The sequence below is a fragment of the Laetiporus sulphureus genome (genome assembly GCF_001632365.1).
Source record: "Laetiporus sulphureus 93-53 unplaced genomic scaffold LAESUscaffold_80, whole genome shotgun sequence".
NCBI classification, from domain to species: Eukaryota; Fungi; Basidiomycota; class Agaricomycetes; order Polyporales; family Laetiporaceae; genus Laetiporus; species Laetiporus sulphureus.
The window spans coordinates 1-23,172 of NW_024468589.1; the positions used below are offsets into that span (position 1 = coordinate 1).

The window sequence follows — 23,172 nt, forward strand, 5'->3', positions numbered from 1 at the left end:
GCAAAGTATTTGGCGCCCCCGCCAAAAAGTGTGAACCAGAGTGTGAACCGGGGCCCCAAAAGCGTGATTGGCGCCCGAGTTTACTGTGAAACGCGCGAGGCGCCCGCCGAAAACTGTGAATCGACGGTTAGGCGCGCAAAGTCTTTGGGCGCCTACGCCCGCGCGCGCGCGGGCACCTGCCTTATTTGGGGCGTGAACCGTGTGGCGCGGTTCACGCGGTTCACAACACTTTGCGTGGGACCTCAAATGCGAAGCCACCGTGGGAGTCTCACGCTGTCACGCCACCCGGGTTGGCATATATAGGAAGGGCGTCTCCGCGTTTCCGCTTCCCCACACCCCCTCTCTCCCAACCACCCCTCCCACACTTTGTGAACTCAAACCCATCTACAAGCTTTATCTGCACTTTTCTCCACTTAGTCCGCATCAACATGTTCGAGCTGAGCGAAGAACTTCAAGCCAAGAGTGAGTGCTGCCAGTCTTTTGCGTTGTCTATCACAGTCACGAGCGTTGACCCTCGAATTCGTAGAAATTATCGACTTTACCGAGGCCGAGCTGGTCGAGGCTCGCTTCATGGGCGATGGCGAGTCCCTTGGTCATTGCGCACGCCTATCGCTCACTTATCGTTCGCCCTTTTAGGTGTGCCCGAGTCTGTCAGGTATATGGTCCAAAAGATCAAGGAGCACCCCGAGTCCTTGGGCTGTGAGTCTCTCGATTTGCTTCCGGTATCATGACATTTACCACTTTGTGCCTTAGTCGTGACGGGCTTCATGCTGGGCTGTTTCCAGACGGCGGCGCCAAAGGACGGTACCAAGGCGCCTGACTCTCCCGCCCTGAGCGATGCCAGTAACCTCTTCACTCGAGTCAGCGTCGCGTCGGATGCTCTTACGCTCGTCGGCTCCAACGTCATGACGCAGTTCGAAATGGCCAACTACTACCACGGTCTCCTCGAGGACGACAACGAGATCCCTCAGCCTTACTACCGCTCCAATATGGCGGAGGCTCCCTTCGCGCTGCCTAAAGCCGGCAACCCATGGTTCAAGGTGCCCGTCAAGAACGTTGAAGCAGTCTTTGACGAGGTGCTCACGCCGGAGCTCTGGGCTGTCGTTGCTGTCGACGTCATTGCAGTCTTCAAGCGCCGCGGCATCCGCTACTCCTCCCTCAAGATGGCGCGGTTCTCTACCCCTGACGAGGCCACCGGCAAGAGGGCTCTTGGCCCGATCGTCGTCTGGATCGCCACGCATCCCGACACTACCGGTCCTGCCCAGGCCCAAGAGGCGTCCCCCGAGATCCTCGACGTCTTCAAGGGCCATGGTGTCCTCGGTGTTGTAGCCGAATGGTACGAGGGCACCGTCGAGAGGCTCGATGGTCCGCGCCTCATGGACACCGTCGACGAGACGAACCCGACCTACAGATACCGTCACCCGTACACTGCCGCTCTCTCCTTGCCCGTCGCTCCCAAGATCAAGTCGAGAGACGATGGCCAGGGCACTGTCGGCCTCTTCTTCCACGAAAACCGCGACAAGAACGGCCAGCCTAGTCCGCATGTTCTCGCCCTCACCAACAAGCATGTCCTCAGCGCCGATTTCGATGCGGACTACGAGTTCCGCGGCGCTGGCGCCCCTCGCGAGTACGTTTGACTCATGGGCGATCGTCGTTACCTCCAATCCGTCGAGGAGACCAGAGCCGCCATCGCCGTGTTCCTGAAGGAGGCCGCCCGCTTGGCTGACGAAGTCAAGCGATTGAAGGCGGAGCCCAAGAGCACAGACGCGGAGAAGGCGCTCGACGACGAGGACGCCTTGGAGGAGAAGAAAGCGGCGTTGCAGAAGATGGACAGGAGGAACACCAGGCTCCAGGTGTTCTACAAGGAAATCAGTACCCAGTGGAAGGATCCCGAGCTCCGCAACATCGGCTACACCGACTACGCCCCCTCCATTTCCGCCCGCGTCGATGAAACGCGCTACACTCGCGACATCGGCACGATCCGGCTTGATCCCAGGAAGTTCGAGGACTTCTTCAGGGGTAACCTTGTCGACTTGGGTGCGTGTTTTTTGTTTCTTTCTTCTCGTGACTCTGGTGGATGTCTATCCCGTTCTAACAAAAAGAAAGAAAACTTTTAGGAGACAAATATGCTTCGCACCAACTCGACGATCTGTTCTGGCCTAACGATACCCAGCCGGCGTCTCGTCCCAAGTTCCCGACCAACGGCTTGCTCAGAATCCGCGGTGTTGTCCCGCCCGAGGAGATGGCGAAGCCCGAGTGCTATGATGAGTCCGACAACCCCATTTTCGTCGTCGGCAAGGTCGGCCAAACGACCGGCTTCAGGCTGGCACGCTTTTCCGCACTCAATGCCTACACCTGCACTCTTTCTGGAGTCGAGTCTACCGAGATGCTCTTTTACAACCTCAACAAGTCGTCCGGCGACTTCTCCGCCAAAGGCGACTCTGGCTCCCTCATCTTCTCCGGCGATCGTCGCATGGTCGCTCTCCTTCACTCTGGCGAGGTCAAAGGCTTCAACAGCCTCGTCACGTACGGCTCGCCTATGGGGTGGGTCCTCGAGCAACTCAAAGTCAAGTATCCGTTCGCCAACTTTAACGGCGAGACCTTCCACATCGCCGCCTAAACGCGGACGCAACCGTCACTCCACTCCCCCTCCACTGTCTTTTCTTCTTCTCGTCTTCCCGTCACTGTCTTTCATCTACTCCTTGCTCGTTGGTCCAGACGCGTGTCGTCCCCGTTGATCGGTCGTGAACGTTTGTCCCTTTCATTTTTATCCGCTTGTTCGCTGACTGTCTGTGGCTTGGTGACGTGACACCTTGTTACGCTCCTACGGCCGATCTGCACACTTCGTCTTTTGTTCCTTCGACTTCGTCTCGGTTTCTCTGCGATCTTTATTTACCAGCTTGTTGTCGTCGTCACGACGGATGTCTTCACTCGATGAATCGTTGCCTTGGTTCGTTGTCCACCTTCAGTTTCGTACGCGTGACTAACGAACCCCTGACGTCTAGGCACTGGGCCGCGGACGTTTTACTCAGGTATGTCTCGTCCTCTTTCCGCTTCTCAGGACTTTAAAACTGACGGTCCCGTTAGCGATTTAGGTGTTCGGTTCTTAGATATCTGTCGTCGGTCATCGTTAGCTTCCGATTATGTGAACTCCCCCCACTCCCCACCACTCCCCATCCCCGCTCAGTATGAACGTTTTTGCCTCTTTTTTTTGACTCGTCCTTTACTTTCCAGCCCTCGCCTTTTGCGCCTTTTCCCAACCATATAAAAACACCAAAAACATGTTACGACCCCGCTTTCTTTCAAACGCCACTTTTTCTTTATTTCACCTCATTCCCACTCGTGGACTTCGCACTCGATGTACGTTCTTCACCCATATCACCTTCACCCCCCCCCCCCGGGGGGCCCCACCGTCTACGTTATTATTTACCTTGAAATGAACATTACCCGTGTTGTGTTTCTACGTTATACGCCGCTCGATCAGTAAGCTGAACTGTTTAATGGTACGGTTAGGTATGGCCGGTTCGTACCCATTTTAGTTAGTCACCACCCACACTCACTCACCTACCAACGCGAACTCTGGCACGCCCTTGAGTCTGTGCTCTCGACAGGTTTGACTTACAGCTGTTTGCATAAATAATGGCAGTGATGTGCGCGAGAAGTATGTAGTGGTCTGTTTGGACTTAGCCAAATCATGTTGTTGCCCTTGTCGCACACTGGCTTCCTTCAGTCATCTTGCTGCCTTACTTCAGTTTTCTGTATCCTACATATCTTGAGATAGCAAATCTCTGTTGCAGGCAGCAACTCTCATACTCTAAGTGTCATTTCATCGAAAACAGCTCCGACTTTCAAGAGGATCCACTCATCACTGAAGCTCTACAACCAACATCTTTGTGTGCAAAATGGTGAAACCACTAGCACTCAAGCAATACAAATAGATGATGATCACCATACCAATGCAAAGTTATCCAGTGCAGAAGAGCAGCCATCTGAAAAGCCTGTAAAGGCTTCAAAATCTAGTTGCTCACAGAAATGTGTACACATGATCATTTATCTTTCAGGTGCCACATTGCCTTTTGCTTAGCAGCTATGGCAACCAAGAACAAGCAAGACAACAAGTTGCCTGCTTCTGCTATCATAACGTACAACCTGACAATGCTTACTGTGAAAGAGATGATGAAGAATGTGAGGCTGCAGGAGGAAAAGCATGCATATATGAAGCTGAGCACCACAAAGAAATTTGGTACATGGAAAGCACAGCTTTTAGTGTGCATTGATACCATCTTGCAGCTGAGAACAATACCGTTTTAAGACTACGACATGTTTTTCACAATCAAATGTATCTTATCAAAGCCACTAGCCCTTGTATCTGAAGAGGATCACAAAGAGATGTTGACTCATGCACAGAAGACCAAGGAGCCCGATGTGTTCATCCATGTGCATGCTATATCAGAAGCAAGGAAGGTAAGTTGTGATTTTATAATATCTATTTATAATGCTTTATAGTGAGGCTTGACATATGGAAATGCCCATGCTTCCATGAGAAACAGAGTACAGATGAAGAAAGAGAACAAGGATAGATTGATATACTCAATAGATGAAAGTGAATGCTCTGATGATAATGACAACAGCAAGAAGAAGAAGAAGAAAGCAAAGATGAAGGTTTGTCTGTGTGCTCTTTCTCATGTCTATTCAAACACTGATTTTGCATCATAGACTCTGAAAGCTTCAAATATCAATGTCATAAACATGCCCATCAATGACAACATTCATGTCACAAACCAGGCTGTAGGAGCTCCTGATGCTTCTCTGACTCTGAGGATGGCACACACTTGGAGCTTGGCAATGCACACTTTGAGGTATGGGCAGCTGTGATGGTAAATAATGTCTGGGACAAACCATTCATATAATGGAAGCACTGACATACAGTAGCTCAAAGAAAATGACTTCACCACTGCTGATAAGTCTCCCAACAGCCATTTATTCAACACTGTTTTCACTAAAGCTCTTGGTCAAATATCACGCATACTTAAATGATGCTTAATGTCACAGTTTTCTACATATTTTACATTTTCTCATGCCACATGTCCTCACATGATGTATTTCTCATCACGTGCACCTCTGATCCCTTTTTCATTATGTGACATTTCACATGCCACAAGTCACATGACCACTTTATCATGCCACATGGCATGTGACTAATTACTATACCGTAAGGATCAGGTGATAGTTCACACAATCTAGATCTATGGATGACTAGACTGGACTAGTCTATTTCAGGATATAATAGGGTTGCCTAAAAGGAAACAATGGGAACAAGGTTCTTACTGTGCATCGGCCTTCCATTTTCCTGTTAGTTTAGCCTTAGACAGATTTAGCATAATGTTCTCATGTAGGGTTGAGGGTTTCATTGATCTACCTACACTAGTTTACTTTAGGATAGATTCGCTCTCATGCTCTGAGTCAGCACACGGCCTCTTACATTGAGCCAATTATCAAATGCTGTAGTAGTGGTACGACATATTATTGTAGTGCTTTCCATACGTGTATATAAGATCACCCATGTAGAGGAAAAGACTCAGATGCTTCTCCTCATCTACCACCCCACTACTCACTGGCCTAAACAGCCCAATATATATCTTCACAAGCATTAACTGGCAGCACTCGACATCAGTGAGTAAGCCACCCCTTTTGTGGTGTAATTCCAGCTCTTCCCTCAGTGTCACTTCATTGCATGCCCCTTTTTTTATTTTCTTTTATCTTTGGCTTAGAGCTGTGACACTTGAAATTAATTAATGAAACCCACAGTGCTAGCAGCCATATCCACATCATCAACAGTAAATTTCAATCTTTCACCTGAGCTCTTCACTGTCTTTCAGTTATGATCATTCTCTATGAATCTGTCATCACCAGCCATTCTTACTCCTGTCTTTTGTGCTCTAGCAATGCTTATAGCTTCTGATCGCTTGCCTGGCCTGGAGATACCTACAAAAGAGTTCTGCACAACATACTCACTTACCAGTGATGTCAAGACCCATCTACTTGAGAATGGCTACTGCAGCATGCATACATTCAAATATATTGAATTGAAAAAGCTTGAACAGATGGAGTTCAAGAAGGGTGAGATTGCACAAGTACATGCTGTCATCACAAAGTGATCAATTCCTGTTGCAAAATAAATTTCCTGTCATGTCATGTCTAAACATCAAGCATTGTAATGAGAAGTAATCTGCATGTTGTATGTAGCCTTATGCATCAGATGCTGTAATTACATTTATTGCTTTATACATATCATATACAATACTGCCTGATTCCTCAGATGTGAAGACATCTGCATTGCGACGAATGAATTTTTTGACTTTTGAGAATGCTTCTTTAATTGAGTTGAGATCTGGCAAGTATGGAGGCAAATAAAGAAGTCGTACTCCTGCCACAGTATATGTATGAGCTAAAATCACATTGACAGTAAACAGAATGTCACCTGCTTATTCTACAAGCTCTAAAATCTCATCACCATAATGTATGCATGCATTATCCATTATCAGCATACTGAGCTTCCCTGGGTATGGTGAGCAAAGAGAAAGCTATAAGCTGAATCATTAGTGTCAATTATAATATACAGTGAGCCACAAAACTGTTGCAATGTTTGCAACAGTTGCATTGTTTGGCTTATATCTCAGGAAGCAAAATAGCTAAAAATGCAAGTATTTATATTGTTAAAAGGCCTATGATATGAGCTTTCAAATGGCATTTAAATTAAGTAAATTGGCCTGCTTGTTGGTGAGATATGAGACATTCTTTATAAAAAGTGCATTGCAACAGTTTTGTGGCTGATAACTCTGAAAACAAAAATACCCCCCTTGCAGAAGTTTGTTTGCTTTAAGGTTTAAAGTTTTGATCATGTGATCTTTGTTGAACTTCAACATGAGTTGATCAACATCAAACAGACTGTTCAACTTCAATACAACCATCATGAAGAAGGTTTCTGCTACTCAGACTGCCCACATCCTCTCCCTGCTTGATCAAGGCCATTTTGTCAGACAGATTGCTCATCTGACTGCAGTTCGTTACTCTGCTATATCCAGAATTTGCTCTATGCATCATCCTAACATGCTCACATCTGATAAAGGTCATTCTGACAAGCTTAATCATGGAATCATTCACCATGCTACTCACCTTCTTACCATTGGACAGGCAGATACTGCTGTTGAAGTTACCAAACTTCTTTAAGGTGTTGTCAACCAGCCCTTTCATGTGAATACTATGCATAGAAAGCCTAAAAGCACTCGTCTGAAGGCTGTGATAAAGCATAAACATCCCCTTCTCTCTAAGAATCATAAGGGAGAAAGTATTATGAAGTGTTCCCAGTGAACCTTTCTAATCACATGTGCTTTCTCACAGGTATTAGTCCACATGCTGGTAGATGGAGACAAAGGTAGAGATATTATACCAAGTTTTTAACAGCCAACCTGACTATAAGCACTCACTCTGTGGTTTTAGTGTTGCCTTGACCTAGTAACGCAATAGCAGTAAGGTGCTATCACTCTACCCTTGCTAGGTCTTCAGTGAGAAGCTACTGCCATTCACCTAATGGCTACTTGGTTTGCTTAAACTGGCTCTAGTCAAGTGCATGAGCTAGAATAACTCTTGAAAGTGAGTGCAGATTCCTTCTAATCCCAGATCAGAAGTATTGGGTGATGAGTTCTTAGAACGAGAAAGGTTCTTGAAAATGAAGCAGATCACAGAAGGAAGAAGTTGTCTTCTCCTGCTGATCTGTGCTCCTTATTATATAGTACCGGACTATAGTCTGGGGTGCTCATACAAAGGGGTCTTTGTGCTACTATGAATAAGTAAACTCTAAGTAAACCATAACCAGAGACCATGTGCCGACTGCTGCAAGCCAGATACACCAGGGGCATGGGTCTGTGATTCCACCAGAAACATCATTAACACAACGTGATTACAGTCACAATGATGTGACTAATGTTTTCATGGGACTTATGGTGATAATAGTTTGAATATTGCTGAAATGACATCCAGATAATTCCTGTGTGATTTAGCGAGAGAGTTGCTGGTTACATTTTGAATTAATTTAGCTTTCTCATTTGTGAAAATTCCGGTAGCATTTTAGATGTTTCCACCGATAAAAAATGATTGAATTAAGTGGAAATCATCACTGCCTCATTATTGACTGCATCACTGTGTGCCCAAAATGTTTCTCAATATATCATTTGGACCATATGATATTTTAATTGATTGTGTTTCCTGCAGAAACATTGGAGATGATTTGTCAATGCAGTCTACATGTGCCCATGGTAAAAAGGGCATGTGCAGCTTGTACACAATCAGGAAAAACATTGCTTGCTTTGCAAAGGCATTGGAAAAACATTGATAATGTCTTTAGAATGCTGCCACCATGATTCCTGGATGAAATCAGGATGTTTTCTGGGTGGCTGCTGCATGTGTTTAAAATGTTTCCTCCTGGAAACAGATGATCGGGCCAGTCAAAACTGGTCTTGGCATAATATTTTTAAAATTTAGTTTGGTATCCACCGGGGGGCATGGGTCTATGATTCTGCCTGAAACATTTTGGACACATTGTAATAACAGTCCAAATAATTATGCAATGTTTTTAGCGCATACATTTTGAAATCATTTTGAATGTTTTAAACTGTTTGTGGCATCAACATTGCAGCACAATTTTGATAGCATTCATAAAGATGCAAGAATGAGACCCCAATGCTGCAGATGACAGCATTCAAGCATTATTGCAATAGCATCCTAAATGTTTTTTTGAGAGAAAATATCAAATGATACCTGTGAGTGGCCATGATGTCTTCAAGATGTTTTCAATGGGTTCATTGTGATTGCATAATTGGAATTACTATATATAGTAATGTGCTAACCATATTAGGACATCCCTGATGCATTCAAGATGATTCCAGCTGAAACATAATGGAAAGCATCTGGTACTCGTCGTAACATCACGTTGATCACATTTGTAATGTATCCTTAAGATCCATTCAAAATGATACCAACATATAATATGAATGCTGGCCAAATCAAAATTGTTGTCTCATCCTGGTGTCTTTCTGAATAATATCACTGTTATTCCACAATGAGCTTACTCAAAATAATTCAATCTATTCCATGATGTTTACATCAGTAATATTAGAGTTACATTGTGACTGTTATCGTGATGTGTCCAAAATGTTCCTGGCAAAATCATGGGCTCATGCCCCCTGTGATCATGTCTCACCCATAATTGTTCAATAAGTAATGTTTTATCTTTATAACAAATGATATGCCACATTTTAAAATGCAATATTCACAACATATTGTATCCAGACTAAGATGTCAGCTCTGAAGAGCACATGCAAAGTACAGTGCAGCCTTCACCCACCCATCTGTGATCCCTCCTGTTTCTATATTCATCACTTTGGAACCTACCATTGTATCACTCACCTTCCACATCACCTCCATCCACGCAAAGACACTGCACTCCTATGTCCTGTCCCACCTCCAAAATGCCCCCAAACCCATTTTTGCTGCATTTACGACATTTTTCATTGAGCTCATTCCACCTTTGTGGCTTCATTGTGTGCGCTGCCACAAGGACTATGTGGAGGTCAAGAACAACAACAGGAGTTGTCTGGTGTCACATGATGACAAGAGTGCTGAGGTCAAGCACATTAGAAGGATTGCGAGAAGTGGCAGGCTTATGATCGATCCTGGAACAACATATGAGATGCTGTGGAGATGCTGCGGTAAACTCACCGAGGGAGACAGGGACCAGGGACCACTTGATGGCTTATGCTATGAGCGCAAGCATATGGTGTGTACTCTAATCTTTCCTCATATTTCTTCACAACATTTTGATCATCTCCTGCTGCAAACTAACATAAAGTGTGCCCACTTCCACACTGACTCGACTCCCCAAGATGACAAGCTCACCTTGTGCATCTGGCTTAATTGCCATGATGTCCACAACCAGCTCCCGTGCACGAACCTGCATAAGCAAAAGTGCAGCGTAAACCTCCGGAAGCCCAGCATCGATAAAGATGTGAGTGAAGGCAAACCTGATAGTGGGGCAGACTATGCAAAGAGCAAAGAAAAGACGGCAAGCAAGGGCAAGGGCAAGGCAAAGGTGAAGGCCGCTGCTACAGAGGATGAGCATATGGACGTGGATGTCATGGCACATCGATGGCTGCAAGGTGCTAGCCATGCTCATGACCTGCACAAAAATATAAAAAGGGGCTTTGCCACAAAGGGCTTGGCCAATCGGCGTACAGTGACACGCAGCCTGCCAGAAAGGGGCTCAAAGGGCCCTTAGCCTTATATCACACAAGGAAAAGGGGAATGGCCTGCTAGGCCACATGCAATAGATGAATGAAACTGGGGATACCCAGCTTTCCATAGGTGTTTATATACATGTAGGGCAGGGCCCCTGGCACTGTGCTACTATGAGACCTCTGTTACCTACATGTGAACATATTGCCAGATCCAGTAATGGTCTGGTCTTTCCCAGGACAACAACTACCTACAAATGGCCGTGGTAAGTCCAATGAGATAATTGCTAAAAGTGGTGCCACTTGTTAAATGGCCAATGGGATTATGCTATATAGCATATTCAAATACTGGTGCTACCATTGGGTAGCCATTGTTGGGTGCTGCATCCCACCAGGTGGCAATCTTAGTCCTTTAGGCTGAACCTTTACCTGGTCACGTGACTGGGTGACTGAATTATGGGCGCTTGGTGGTCAGGTGGTAGACACAGCCACATCTGCGATGTATGTGGTGGTATTGTGCTGTTTGTCCAAATAACCACATCATTAGACCAATATCAAGGTGGCGCTCACATAACCACTTATAGGTTGCTGAATAAGGACTTAAAGATGCGAAAATAAATTGTCGTGTCAAATACTGTGACAATGGACCAACGTGAGTACGAGGATACCAAAAACATCAGCATCAGTGCACATGAAAATACCCCAGCTGCCCAGGGCCTCCATCACTTCCACCGCTCAAACCAATGCCAGAGCCACTGCTTCCAAGTGCAAGGGTCACCTGTCCAAGCTGGCACAGCATGTGGAGACAATGGATGCAGGTGCTCATAAAGTGATCATGTATGCAGTTCACATACTGCCTGGTGGTCTACGCTCCTTTGCAACACCTGGGTTTGGCAAGAAGAAATTCACACCGCTCCAAATAAAAATAGCTGCAAACAACAGCATCCTCATCATTAACGTCTGTTCTGATGAATCCCTCTCTGCCAAGCCTCCGACCGCCCATGCCCGAACAGTTATCATTTAAGTCCTCATCTGATGCTGAGAATGCACTGGCTTCAGATCCAAAGCACCTCAAGGTGAAGTCGCAGCTTCAGAAGGATAACGAGCAGCATTGCCATAAGGGATAAGGGAAATGTGAGGAGGTTTCCTCTCAAATTACAAATTTACATGGAGATGGAAACTGAGTCCTCTCCAGTCAAATTAATCCTATATACAACTGTCTTGCCTGCTAACGGATTCACCCATATGACCTTGATGCCCTTCTTGCCATCAGATCATTTGAACTTGTTTTCGGTGTGTGCTTTCAGACATTATATACATTGGTGTTTCAGTCATCATATGGCCCTCTGACACTACAACAAGATAATCACCTATTTTATGAGGCCTACAATGGCCATCACCTCCTCTTATGCATGATAAGGCTAGGGGCCCTTTGAGCCACTTTTTACCTCATATCATCATACACCACAGGCAATGAGTTATAGGATGCAGGCAGCATCTTGCTGCCAGTCCCTTGCCTTCAGGCAGGGATCACAATGTGCTATGACATTTAATTAGCACTCCTTACCTGCCTTCAGCAATGAGTGGACCATAGGGGTGACCTTGAGATTCTATGCAGATCAGGTGCATTTACAGCCAGAGTACCCAATGTGGGACTGGCTTTTTGGACCTAGGGTTTTTTCCACACCATTTCCTATCCTTCCACTGATGTCTACCTCACCGTTAGCCACTTCCTGCCTTCAATAAGGTAACAGTGCAGGTAACGCTTCCTTCGCACCTCCATGAGGGTAAACAGCCAAAAAACTATGATGTTTCTAAGGAGCCTGAGAGGGGGGGGGTACTACATAGTGGATTAGTATGCTAGTAGACTGGTAACCTACATAGTGAATATATGAAGTATCACCCAATGCGAAAGGCACACCAATACATAAAATAATAAAGCATTATTATAAGTATTTGAGAAGCACAAACCATTCGCATACACATTACCACTATATGCAAGCCCTAAAAAGGCAATTTTCCATGACCTATAAAGGCAACTTGCATATCATAATAGGCAGTTCCCATTACTGGTGAAATATAAGACCTTGTGCACGGCATTCTACATACAAGATATGAGACCTCAGCATGTACATAAATGGTTTGGTCAACCACCATATATACTACACCTACGAAACACTTCCTGGGATAACAAGTCTAGAACAAACATTACAAGGTAATAATTTGTTGACAGCATCCAAGCGCACGATAGTCTATGTGACTATTAACTGCAAACGGAATTAAGACCCAACAAAATATTTACAAGGATACCCAGAAAAAGATTTCAACAAAAGGGCAAATAGCACTACACCAGAATGGGGGGACCCACTGCCATTGATCAGTCTCAGATTCACCTCAAGGCCACTGTCACGGCGCATTGTGATCCCTACCCGAAGGTGAGGGACTGGCATCAGGTGATGCCTGCGTCCTGTGACCCATCACCTGTGGTGGATGGTATTATGAAGCAAAAGGGGGCTCAAAGGGCCCCTAGCCTTATCACACATAGAAATGAGGGTGATGGCCGTTGTAGGCCTCATAAGATAGGTGAATAGAACTGGGGATACCCAGTTCCTCATAGGTATATATATACATGTAGTTAGGACCCCTGGCACATATGCTACTGTGAGACCTCTGGTACCTACATGTGAACATAATGCCAGAACCAGTAATGGTTCTGGTCTCGCCATGACAACTATCTACAAATGGCCGTGAGATAACCAATGAGATAATTATATAACATGGTGCCACTTTGTGAGCGGCTGAAGTGGTGTCACTATTGAGTGACCCAATGGTGTTGGTCCTATTGGATGTAGCCAACAGGGTAGACGGTCTGCTATCCGTCATATAGCGATTATAGCCTAAAGGTATAAGCTCCTTATCTGGTCACGTGACCGGGTGGTCAGATCGGGCACTCCGGTGGTCCTGTGGTAGGCACTGTCAAGTGCACGAGGTATCTGGCATTAACTTGTGACAGATCCCAGTATCCACTTGAATAGGCCAATATGAAGGTGGGCGCTTCCGTATCCAGGTATCGGTTGACTTATGTAGGACTTGTGTCGTGAAAGTAAATATGTCTGGATAAAACCGTGACATTACCCCCCCTCAAGGCTCATCGTCCTGAGGAGCCATAGTAAACCTGAGTTTTATAGGCTTTGGGTGGTGTTGTAGCAAAAGTGTGTAACAGTTTAGTAGACATGTTTAGGTCTTTGGGCACTCAAAGCTGCCAATAAATGCCTTTATGCTTCTGATTCCTTATAGGTGATTGACTTATGGTTCAACTCGTTGTTGCCTTATATCTTCTCCCTTTGTAGAACCAGGCTTGTAGGCAAAACAGTTTTAACGACGTTATTTAGATCGCAATGCTTGCAGTTTAATGACTTGCACTCGGTCATATAAGTCTGCGACGGTGGTGCACCCGAGGCATTGCCACAGACTTGGTGGTGCTCAAAGCTGCCAAAATTTAAAAAGTTAACATTTTTAGGTCTTGTTATGACCCTTCGATACCATCCCATTAAGTATCGAATTTCTGTCTTCAGTCATGACCTCATGCTTCTGTGCTATGGCTGCCGTATTAGGGTTTTCTGCCTGGCAAATTTGGCCCCCCTCCAGAATCGAACCAACGCACAAACACATTTTACGCCGAAACTGGAAGGTTGCTTGCCAGGACTTTTATCCTCTAAGCCACTTGAGCGGCTGAGATTCTTGGTTCGAAACTCAATATGTATCCGCTTTTATTACATAATCTATATTTATGTAATCATGTGGCAAAGAGAGGTGGTGTGGGAAGGTAGCGTAGGAGGTATGTCGAAAAAGTGAACAGTTTAATGACATGTTAAGGTCCATTGGTTTGTGCCTTATAACGCACCAGTGGCTTAGTGGCAATTAAGCCAGGGGGTTTGGATTTAGACGCCGGTTGGCATACCGGGCACTGGTTCGAATCCCACTTAGTGCGTTTAAAGTTGAGGTATTTCATAATCGGAGACGAGCTTCAGCTCAGAGTTGATGGCCGAGGAAGGGTGAAAGGGGTCCCCGCGTATCTCAACTTTTGCCTCCATGGTAATGTGTCACGTGCATGAATAATTGAAGGGATGATGCATTTTTTAATTTGATCGATTGATCGTGATCGAATAAGATAGACCTTTTGATCGATCCTGATTGAGTGTGATCCGTGATCGCCTTGATCTGTGATCCATTGAATGACATCATACATTGGCACTCATAAGCTGCCTAGTGGTGCAGTTTCACTGACATGCCCAGGTCCATGATGGCGCTCAAAGCTGCCTAGTTATTCCTGGCTGCTCTCGGTCTAAGAGTCTGATGCTTCATTGCAAGTTTTCTGCACAGTAATTGTGAGAAATTGCCAGATGTTGTAATCTTATTGCCAGAAGAGGTATCACCAACTCCTTTTGTGGTCTTGTAGTGTAAAGTAAATGTCAAGTCGCCATTTCTTTGTGTTAGAAAATGGTGCTTTGATGCAATGGGTTTTCCAGGCCCTTGCTGGTAGCAATAGTCTCTTTTTGCTCTATATTGACATTACTTTTTTGGCGAAAAATTGCTGCGCTGCGCTTTACTTGTTTAATTAGGGCTTGGCTTTGCCAGCCCTTCGGGGATGGGGACGGGGATGGACGTCGCTTCGTCAATGCCACTGGAAAGGACCCACAGACTACGTTGCAGGTCTCCATTGGACAGTTCCTTGCTTGTGTGTTGCACGTTGCCTACACACGTTGTAGCCCTTCATTTCCCTCTGGGCTATATCCCCTCTTACCCACCCCTCTGCTGGCCTCGTCCTGAGTGCCAAGCGCATAGCCTGAACTGTGCCCCGGGTGCGAAGTGCACAGCTAAAATAATAAGAATTGTGGTGCACAAAATAAGGGAGGGTGGGTGAGAGTAAAATTTTCATTCTACCAAGTTGGAATTAATGTGGTAAATGAAGTCCATTTGACAGAAATCACAGTGTATGCGCTGTTTTTGATGTGATTCTGAGACTAATCAATGGCAGTGGGTTCCCCCCGTCCTGGTGCTATTCTCCCTTTTGGTGAAATCTTTTTCTGGGTGTCCTTGTAAATTATTTGTTGGGTCTTAATTCCGCCCACAGTTAATAGTCGCGTAGATCATCGTGCACTTGGATGCCGTCAACAAATTATTACTTTGTAATTTTTGTTCTAGACTTGTTATCCCAGGAAGTGTTTCGTAGGTGTAGTAATAATGGTGGTTGACCAAACCATCCATGTATGTGCTGAGGTCTCACATCTTGTATGTAGAACGTCGTGCACAAGGTCTTATGTTTCACCAGTAATGGGAACTGCCTGTTTTTTGGTATGCAAGTGTCCTTTATAGGTCGTGTGAATTTGCCTTTTTAGGGCTTGCATGGTAGTGGTAATATATATGTATATGCGAATGATTTGCGCTGTCCAAATACTTGTAATAATGCTTTATTATTTTATATATTGGTGTGCCTTTCGCATTTTCGCATTTTGTATATTCGCTATGTAGGATACCAGTCTACTTAGCGTACTAATTGTGTATATATTACCCACCCCTCTGACTCCTTAGAAACATCGTAGTTTCTTGGCTGTTCGCCCTCATGGAGGTGCGAAGGAAGCGTTACCTGCACTGTTACCTTATTGAAGGCAGGGAGCGGCTTATGGTGAGGTAGAAGTTGATGATGGGGAACAATGTGGAAAAAGGTGTGCCCTACACCTGAATTTCTTGGGCATGAAAATACCAGTCCCGCATTGGGTACTCTGGCAATCAAATGGACAGTTTTTATGGACATTGTCTAGGTCCAAAAAGCCAGTCCCTCAAAGGGTACTTTGGCTGTAAATGCGCCTGGTCCGCATAGGATCCCAAGATCGCCCTGCCAGCAGCACATTGCTGAGGGCAGTATAGAGTTCTATTCAAATGTCACGGCACATTGTGATCCCTACCCGAAGGTGAGGGACTGGCATCAGGTGATGCCTGCGTCCTGTGACCCATCACCTGTGGTGGATGGTATTATGAAGCAAAAGGGGGCTCAAAGGGCCCCTAGCCTTATCACACATAGAAATGAGGGTGATGGCCGTTGTAGGCCTCATAAGATAGGTGAATAGAACTGGGGATACCCAGTTCCTCATAGGTATATATATACATGTAGTTAGGACCCCTGGCACATATGCTACTGTGAGACCTCTGGTACCTACATGTGAACATAATGCCAGAACCAGTAATGGTTCTGGTCTCGCCATGACAACTATCTACAAATGGCCGTGAGATAACCAATGAGATAATTATATAACATGGTGCCACTTTGTGAGCGGCTGAAGTGGTGTCACTATTGAGTGACCCAATGGTGTTGGTCCTATTGGATGTAGCCAATAGGGTAGACGGTCTGCTATCTGTCATATAGCGATTATAGCCTAAAGGTATAAGCCCCTTTTTTTTTCTGTGACCGGGTGGTCAGATCGGGCACTCCGATGGTCCTGTGGTAGGCACTGTCAAGTGCGCGAGGTATCTGGCATTAACTTGTGACAGATTCCAGTATCCACTTGAATAGGCCAATATGAAGGTGGGCGCTTCCGTATCCAGTTATCGGTTGACTTATGTAGGACTTGTGTCATGAAAGTAAATATGTCTGGGTAAAACCGTGATAGCTGTCTGGGTAAAACCGTGACAGCCACGTGATTTCTGTCAAATGGACTTTATTTACCACATTATTCCAACTAAGTATAATGCAAATTTCACTCCCACCTGCCCACCCTTATTTTGTGCAACATAAATCTTATTATCCATGCGATGGCTTGATCTCAGGACAAGGCCAATGGAGGGTGGGCTAATAGGGGATATAACCTGGAGGGAAATGAAGGATTACAACGTGTGTAAGTGACACACAACACACAAGCAAGGAACTGTCCAATGGAGACCTGCAGCATAGACTGTGGGTCCTTTTCAGTGGTGGTGACGAAGTGATGCACATCCCCATCCCCATTCCCAAAGGGCTGGTGAAGCAAAGCCTTATTTAAACAAGCAAAGTGCAGCGCAGCAATTTTTCACCAAAAGTAATGTCAATATGGAGCAAAAAAAGACTATTGCTACCAGCAAGGGCCTGGAAAACCCATTGCATCAAGGCACCATTTTCTAACACAAGAAATGGCAAACCTGACAATTACTATAACTACAAGACCACAAAAGGAAATGGTAATACCTTTTTGGGCAATACAATTACCATATATGACAATTTCTCACAATTACTGTGCAGAAAACTTGCAATGAAGCATCAGACCCTTCAACCAAGGGCAGCCGGGAACATGACCATGCTTCACAAAAGCATATGGTACATATACGACCTGGGCAAGTCATTAAACTATACTACTAGGCAGCTATGAGCACCACATGACCTGAATAATGTCAATAAACTATTTTGCATACAAGCCCACTTCTATAAAGGGAGAAGGTACAAGGCAACAATGAGTTGAACTATAAGCCACTCACCTATAAAGAAGATGGAAGCATAGATGCATATGGACCTGAGGACATCCATGAAACTCACTCGACATTCGCTGGCCACCTACAAGACTGACATCATAAAGGAACAAGCACAGCCACCAGAACGGATCACTATCACAGATCACAGATCACGATCAATCAGGAACGTCAATGTTGACACCGATTATGATCAATCGGAAAAGTCAATCCAGACACCAATCACGAATCATGGCAGAACCAACACAGTGGTACTGTCCCATACCAACATTGTCACTTACAAGAATGTTATCCAAGTACCTGAGCACATACTTCAAACTGCATCAACTGGCAGCTATAAGCATCCAAGGACCTAAGCATGTCCATTAAACTGTTACACATGTCACTACACTGCCCACATACTTGCCAATCTACAAACACCCAAAATTCTGATGTTCACCCAGAGTTTGAACCTGAGGGGGGGTGATGTCATGGTTTTCTCACTACAACATACCTCTCACATCATGCAAGGGTATAAACCTTAGACATGACACAAGGCAAGATGTCACAACAAGCCACTGACGATCAACTACAGAAGCGCCCAAGTCACGTGACCTAGATGAGCACCCACACAAGTGCCCCTAGCATGTGACCCACAACTAGTGCCCAACCACAATTGCCAAAGCCCTCAAAGCTCAGCTACCACATGTAACATCGAGGCACCTTACTAAGTAGCAGACATCCTATTGGCTCATGGAGCAATGGAGCTCTGTGTAGTATTACATAACATGCAACTACCCTAGCGCATGACGGCCATTACAGCCCTTGTAGATAGTTGCCATGGTTTCATACCAACTAGTGTACATGTAGTAGTAGTAGGGACTCCAGTAGATAGATTACCAGGGGTCCACCCCTACGTGTATATATATGCCTATGCAGAACTGGGTATCCCCAGTTCCAATCACCTATTTTATGAGGCCTACAATGGCCATCACCTCCTCTTATGCATGATAAGGCTAGGGGCCCTTTGAGCCACCTTTTACCTCATATCATCATCTACCACAGGCAATGAGTCATAGGATGCAGGCAGCATCTTGCTGCCAGTCCCTCGCCTTGGGGCAGAGATCACAATGCATCATAACAGTCACATTGACATCATCTGTATATGTAGAATCTGCAATGGCCACCACAGTTAAAACTTTTCATGATGTTGCTCTCTTCAAAGAAGACATGAAGGCTCCGGCACTGATGGGATGGATTTTTGACCTTATCATCAACATCGGAGTTACTGGCTTCATTGTCTTTAAGTTATGGTGGACAGATCATGAAGTTGGGAGTCTGAAGTCTACAGGGTGAGGCAGAAATGCATATATGGGAGTTGTATGGGTCATTCTTGAGTCAGGCTCCATGTTTGCGGCTGCTACCTTCACAGTCATCATATTGTATCTCAATATGTCAATGGAGCTTGCAGCCATTGCAGGAATCAACGTTGTGGTCCAACTTGCAGTACATTGTGCACTAATCTCCAGTTTATTCATACCAACATACTTCATAGACCCTGTCCCCTATGCTCATCATGGTTCATGTTGGACTTCGACTGACTCATGGTGCAACTGAAAATTTGTTATTGTACACATGGTCTACAGACAATAACCTGAGTGCACTGAGGTTTGCACCAGCTCCTGAGCATTCAGTAAATATCCTGCGATCAAAGAAGATCTATTTCGATGCTAGCACTGGGTCATATCGATTGGAAGAGTTCAAGACCACTGATCTTTTTCCTTAATATGCCATTGTAATATTACATGTGGCAGCTTTTGGTATTCACACAACTTACTATTATCCTTAATTTATTCTCCATCTTTGGCAGGTGTTCAATGATTGTAGCAACAGTTAATCTTCTGATTAGTCAACTAAATGATTAACTGTTAATGGCTGGGAGAGGATGCGTACTCAGTTTCATAGCATCTTACATCATCATCTTTGATGTGTAGTGCCATTTTCCAAGCAGCTTCTTTAAGGAAGTGCATTTGGCCCCTTCATTTCTTTTCCAACTTTACTCATGTGGGCTATGAATCCATGTTAAATGGTAATATCAGATAAAATGGAAGAAAGGTTCACCTCTGAGGACATTGATTTCTAGATCTCTTTCTAGCAATAAATGTGCAGCTTAAACTGCGAAAACGAAATGATGCATTCAATGAGAGAAAAATAGCCTTCCGTGAAATGCTAATTTCAAAGCATTCATTGTCTGTACTATGGGCAACAGGTATTCTCCATGAAGTTGAAGCAATCAAGCTAGCAATTTGAGGAAGCAGTAGTTTGAATGCACTGAAGGAAATGTTGCTTGGTTGCAGAAATTCCATTCCGACATGCTGCTCACATTTAATGAGATTTACAGTGCTGATCTAGCCTTCTTTTCGTCGGTAGGTTGCTTAGGAGTACCGGAGGGGAAGGTCGACACACCTGAAGAGCAGTCGACTGCAAGGGATGGACATGCTGCTGGAGGACACGAGGCTAGAAGGGGACGATCTGGAAGGGACAGTGTGACGTGTGCATCCAAAACAATGTATTTAATCATAAAAGAGCTCAGAGAGGAGACAGCAGCGATCTGCTTTATGAGAAGCTTTGATGCTACTATGGTCAGCTGAGCAGTGGGAGGCAGTGCGATTCAGGCCTTCAGCTGCAACAAAAACTGATGATCACTCATGGAAGAGTAAATTTCTGGGTCTGGGGTGATGTCATGTCGGAGCATGAAAAATGATGAACACTGGAATACACCAGTGAGTTGCACTGAGTCTTCAGGATTCATGAACAACAAGTGACATATGCGGCGAATGGTGGGCATCAGTGGTAGGCCTGCTAATGTCTAGATGGGATGCGCAGTGGACCTGACACAGAGGTTGCATCATTATGATATGGGGGGAGTGGGAGCTGGGAAGTTAGTATGTCCAATCAGTTCCTGTCAAGAGAAGATCAGGGCAAGAGCCTATCATACCATGCAGCTACTACATCCAGAGGCTACATGAATTCATTCAATCCTTTGCAGCCAACAGGCCATATGATCATCAGTGGCCCCATAATGAATGTTCAGTAACAATTTTTCCACTGTAATGCACAGCGAGCCTCTGACGAGACTGAACATTTTGTCAGCAAATGCATGCTGTATGAGACTAAATGCAGGTGCATTCCATGCTGATGTCATTCAGAAGCCTGAATTCCAACTGAGGCAACCAGAAATTGCTATGAACCGGCATCTGCTGAACAGAAATGGACTATTCAGTATGGAAGCTTGGTCTTGCATGTACAGGCCCATGGCCCCCAGCCCAAACCAATGCAGATCGTAATATGTTCAGTTGACTGTGACAGTAGAGTCACACTGTGACATTCACAGCTACTTTTGGTAGTTGGTGGCATCACACGAACAAGAGTGTCACATGCAGAAAGAGACAGGTTATAGGACTCTAAATTTTCAGTAATACGAGCACTGCTCTTTACATGGGGTTTTGAGCCTGTAGGTCAAACTTAAGGAGTTTAAAAGAGCGTAAGGAGGTGAAACAAGTGAAACATTTGAGTAAAGAGTGGGGTGTGGTTCAAAAAGAAAATAGCTCAGCCACAGCTGAAATGGGGCTGTGGCTGAGGGAACAAATGTCGGCGCTCTATGGAGTGCACTGTTACATATGCCCTCCAGCCATTGTATATGATGGATCTTGGCTATATCAATTAGTGTTCATGCAGTTGGCATCAATGACCTCTTTATTCTTGGCTGTAGTCACGTGAGCTTGACGCGTGGTTTTGTTAATGGTGACCGAGTACCTCAAGGCTGTGCTGAGGTGTTCAGAGTTATCACAGATGGACCTGCAGTGATGAGCATAAAACTCGGGACAGCCACTGCAGAGGCAGATTTTGCTGGGTTTTTCATGGGAGCTGACCCAGCTGGCACAGCAGATGAACCAGCTCGAGCTGAGGGTTTGGCCTGGGGCTTACTGCCAGGTCAGGTTATGTCATTTCCAGAATGGAAAGTGTCTTGCCCAGAAGGAAAGGTCGCACCACCCGAGTGCCTCTCAACTTTTCTTCACTTCCTTTTCTCCTGCCTCTCCTCATACATCTCCTGTAAGCATTCCTTTTGATGATGACTAGTGTTTGCCACATCCACAATTGCATTCAAGGCAATCGCACAGGTATAAGTGGTGAAAAAGTGCAAAAGACTGTTAGGGTCAGGAGGAGCTAAGGTCAGGGGTGTTTCTGAGGCTGTGCAATCTGGAACATAATCAAGCAGAAGGCAAGTGCCATGAATGTGAAGGGACTTGTCCACAGAGTCAAATTTCACAAACTGATAGTGGCAGGCCTCATCTATGGCCCAAAGCTGCTGAAAGTCCTTATACCCTCCAGGCATAGGTGCATTGCCATTATAGCCAGTGTCACATAGGGCTTGGTCATAGAGGATGTATTTTTGCACCTGGAAGGAGGTGTACTCATGTATCACACCAGCAGCTGCATTATGGACTTAATAGTCCCCATTCTGAGTGATGGTGACTAGGGAGTGGTGGAATGCCACGATAATGATGAGGACAAAGGCCGCAGTGATATAATACTATAGGCAGCTGGAGTGAACAAAGCCAAAAGGAGATAGCACTGTATGGTTCAAGCTATGTTCAAGGGGCTTGGATGAAGGAGAGGCCCATGTTCTTCGTCCCTTTATATATCTTGTGGTCTTGCCTCTGAGTCCGATGTTTCGAGGGTTCTTGTGTGAGCCTGATATGATCAGGCCTTCTAAAAGAAATTTGAGGGTCATCTGGGATCTTTCCTAACCCATTGGTAAGCTGCTCCACATTTTCAATTCCCAATAATTCGAAATAAGTGCGAAGAGCATTCAAGGACTCAGCCATCAAGAATGGAATCCAGGTATGATTTCTGCTCTTCTATACAGCTTCAAAAACTGCATCTCGACCAGTACCAGTATGGGAGATTATTTTATCAATAGCCCATTCATTTTCTTAGTCTTCCAGCTCAGCAACTTGGCTGTCTAACTGGCCAGGAAATAACTGATCATCATTTGGTTCATGTGCCCAAAGTAAGGATGCATGAAAGACGTCATGGATCCCTCAGCATTTCAAATTGAGGGGCAACTCTATCTTATAAGAATTATTGCCATAGTCCTCGATAATTAGGTATGGACCAATGAATTTCAGAATTAGCTTGCAGGCTAATCCCCTCAGCAAAGATAAATTCTTGGTAGATAAATATACCAGATCACCCTTCACAAATGGTGCAGGGCATTGCTTATGATTAGCATCATGAGTCTGCTTCATCCTAGCAGAAATGATGCTGTCATGAGCGGACATGAGCGCATACTGAGCATAGGCATAAATGGCAGGATATTCATCCTTTCCTGGATTGTCCCAGA

General features: G+C 45.2%; 4 protein-coding genes across 4 annotated transcripts; all 4 read left to right on the forward strand.

The window, feature by feature from the left end:
- Positions 1-428: 428 nt before the first annotated feature.
- LAESUDRAFT_764553 (uncharacterized protein) lies at positions 429-2,620 on the forward strand (the record flags this gene model as incomplete). The annotated part of the gene is made up of 6 exons (XM_040913460.1): positions 429-462; positions 527-592; positions 637-699; positions 754-1,627; positions 1,682-2,037; positions 2,118-2,620. 6 exons carry the CDS (start codon positions 429-431, stop codon positions 2,618-2,620), a joined length of 1,896 nt encoding a protein of 631 aa, XP_040758223.1.
- Positions 2,621-3,358: 738 nt separating this feature from the next.
- Positions 3,359-4,875, forward strand: LAESUDRAFT_718095 (uncharacterized protein; the record flags this gene model as incomplete). The annotated part of the gene is made up of 8 exons (XM_040907393.1): positions 3,359-3,483; positions 3,514-3,522; positions 3,647-3,661; positions 3,798-3,893; positions 4,062-4,266; positions 4,354-4,464; positions 4,558-4,662; positions 4,717-4,875. 8 exons carry the CDS (start codon positions 3,359-3,361, stop codon positions 4,873-4,875), a joined length of 825 nt encoding a protein of 274 aa, XP_040758224.1.
- A 4,534-nt stretch (positions 4,876-9,409) lies between these two features.
- On the forward strand, positions 9,410-10,333 carry LAESUDRAFT_666087 (uncharacterized protein; the record flags this gene model as incomplete). Its single annotated transcript, XM_040905224.1, has 1 exon — positions 9,410-10,333. A coding segment is annotated over one exon (924 nt), but the record flags the coding sequence as incomplete, so codon positions are not given.
- Positions 10,334-10,980: 647 nt separating this feature from the next.
- Positions 10,981-11,313, forward strand: LAESUDRAFT_764554 (uncharacterized protein; the record flags this gene model as incomplete). The annotated part of the gene is made up of 1 exon (XM_040913461.1): positions 10,981-11,313. One exon carries the CDS (start codon positions 10,981-10,983, stop codon positions 11,311-11,313), a length of 333 nt encoding a protein of 110 aa, XP_040758226.1.
- Between the last annotated feature and the right edge of the window lie 11,859 nt (positions 11,314-23,172).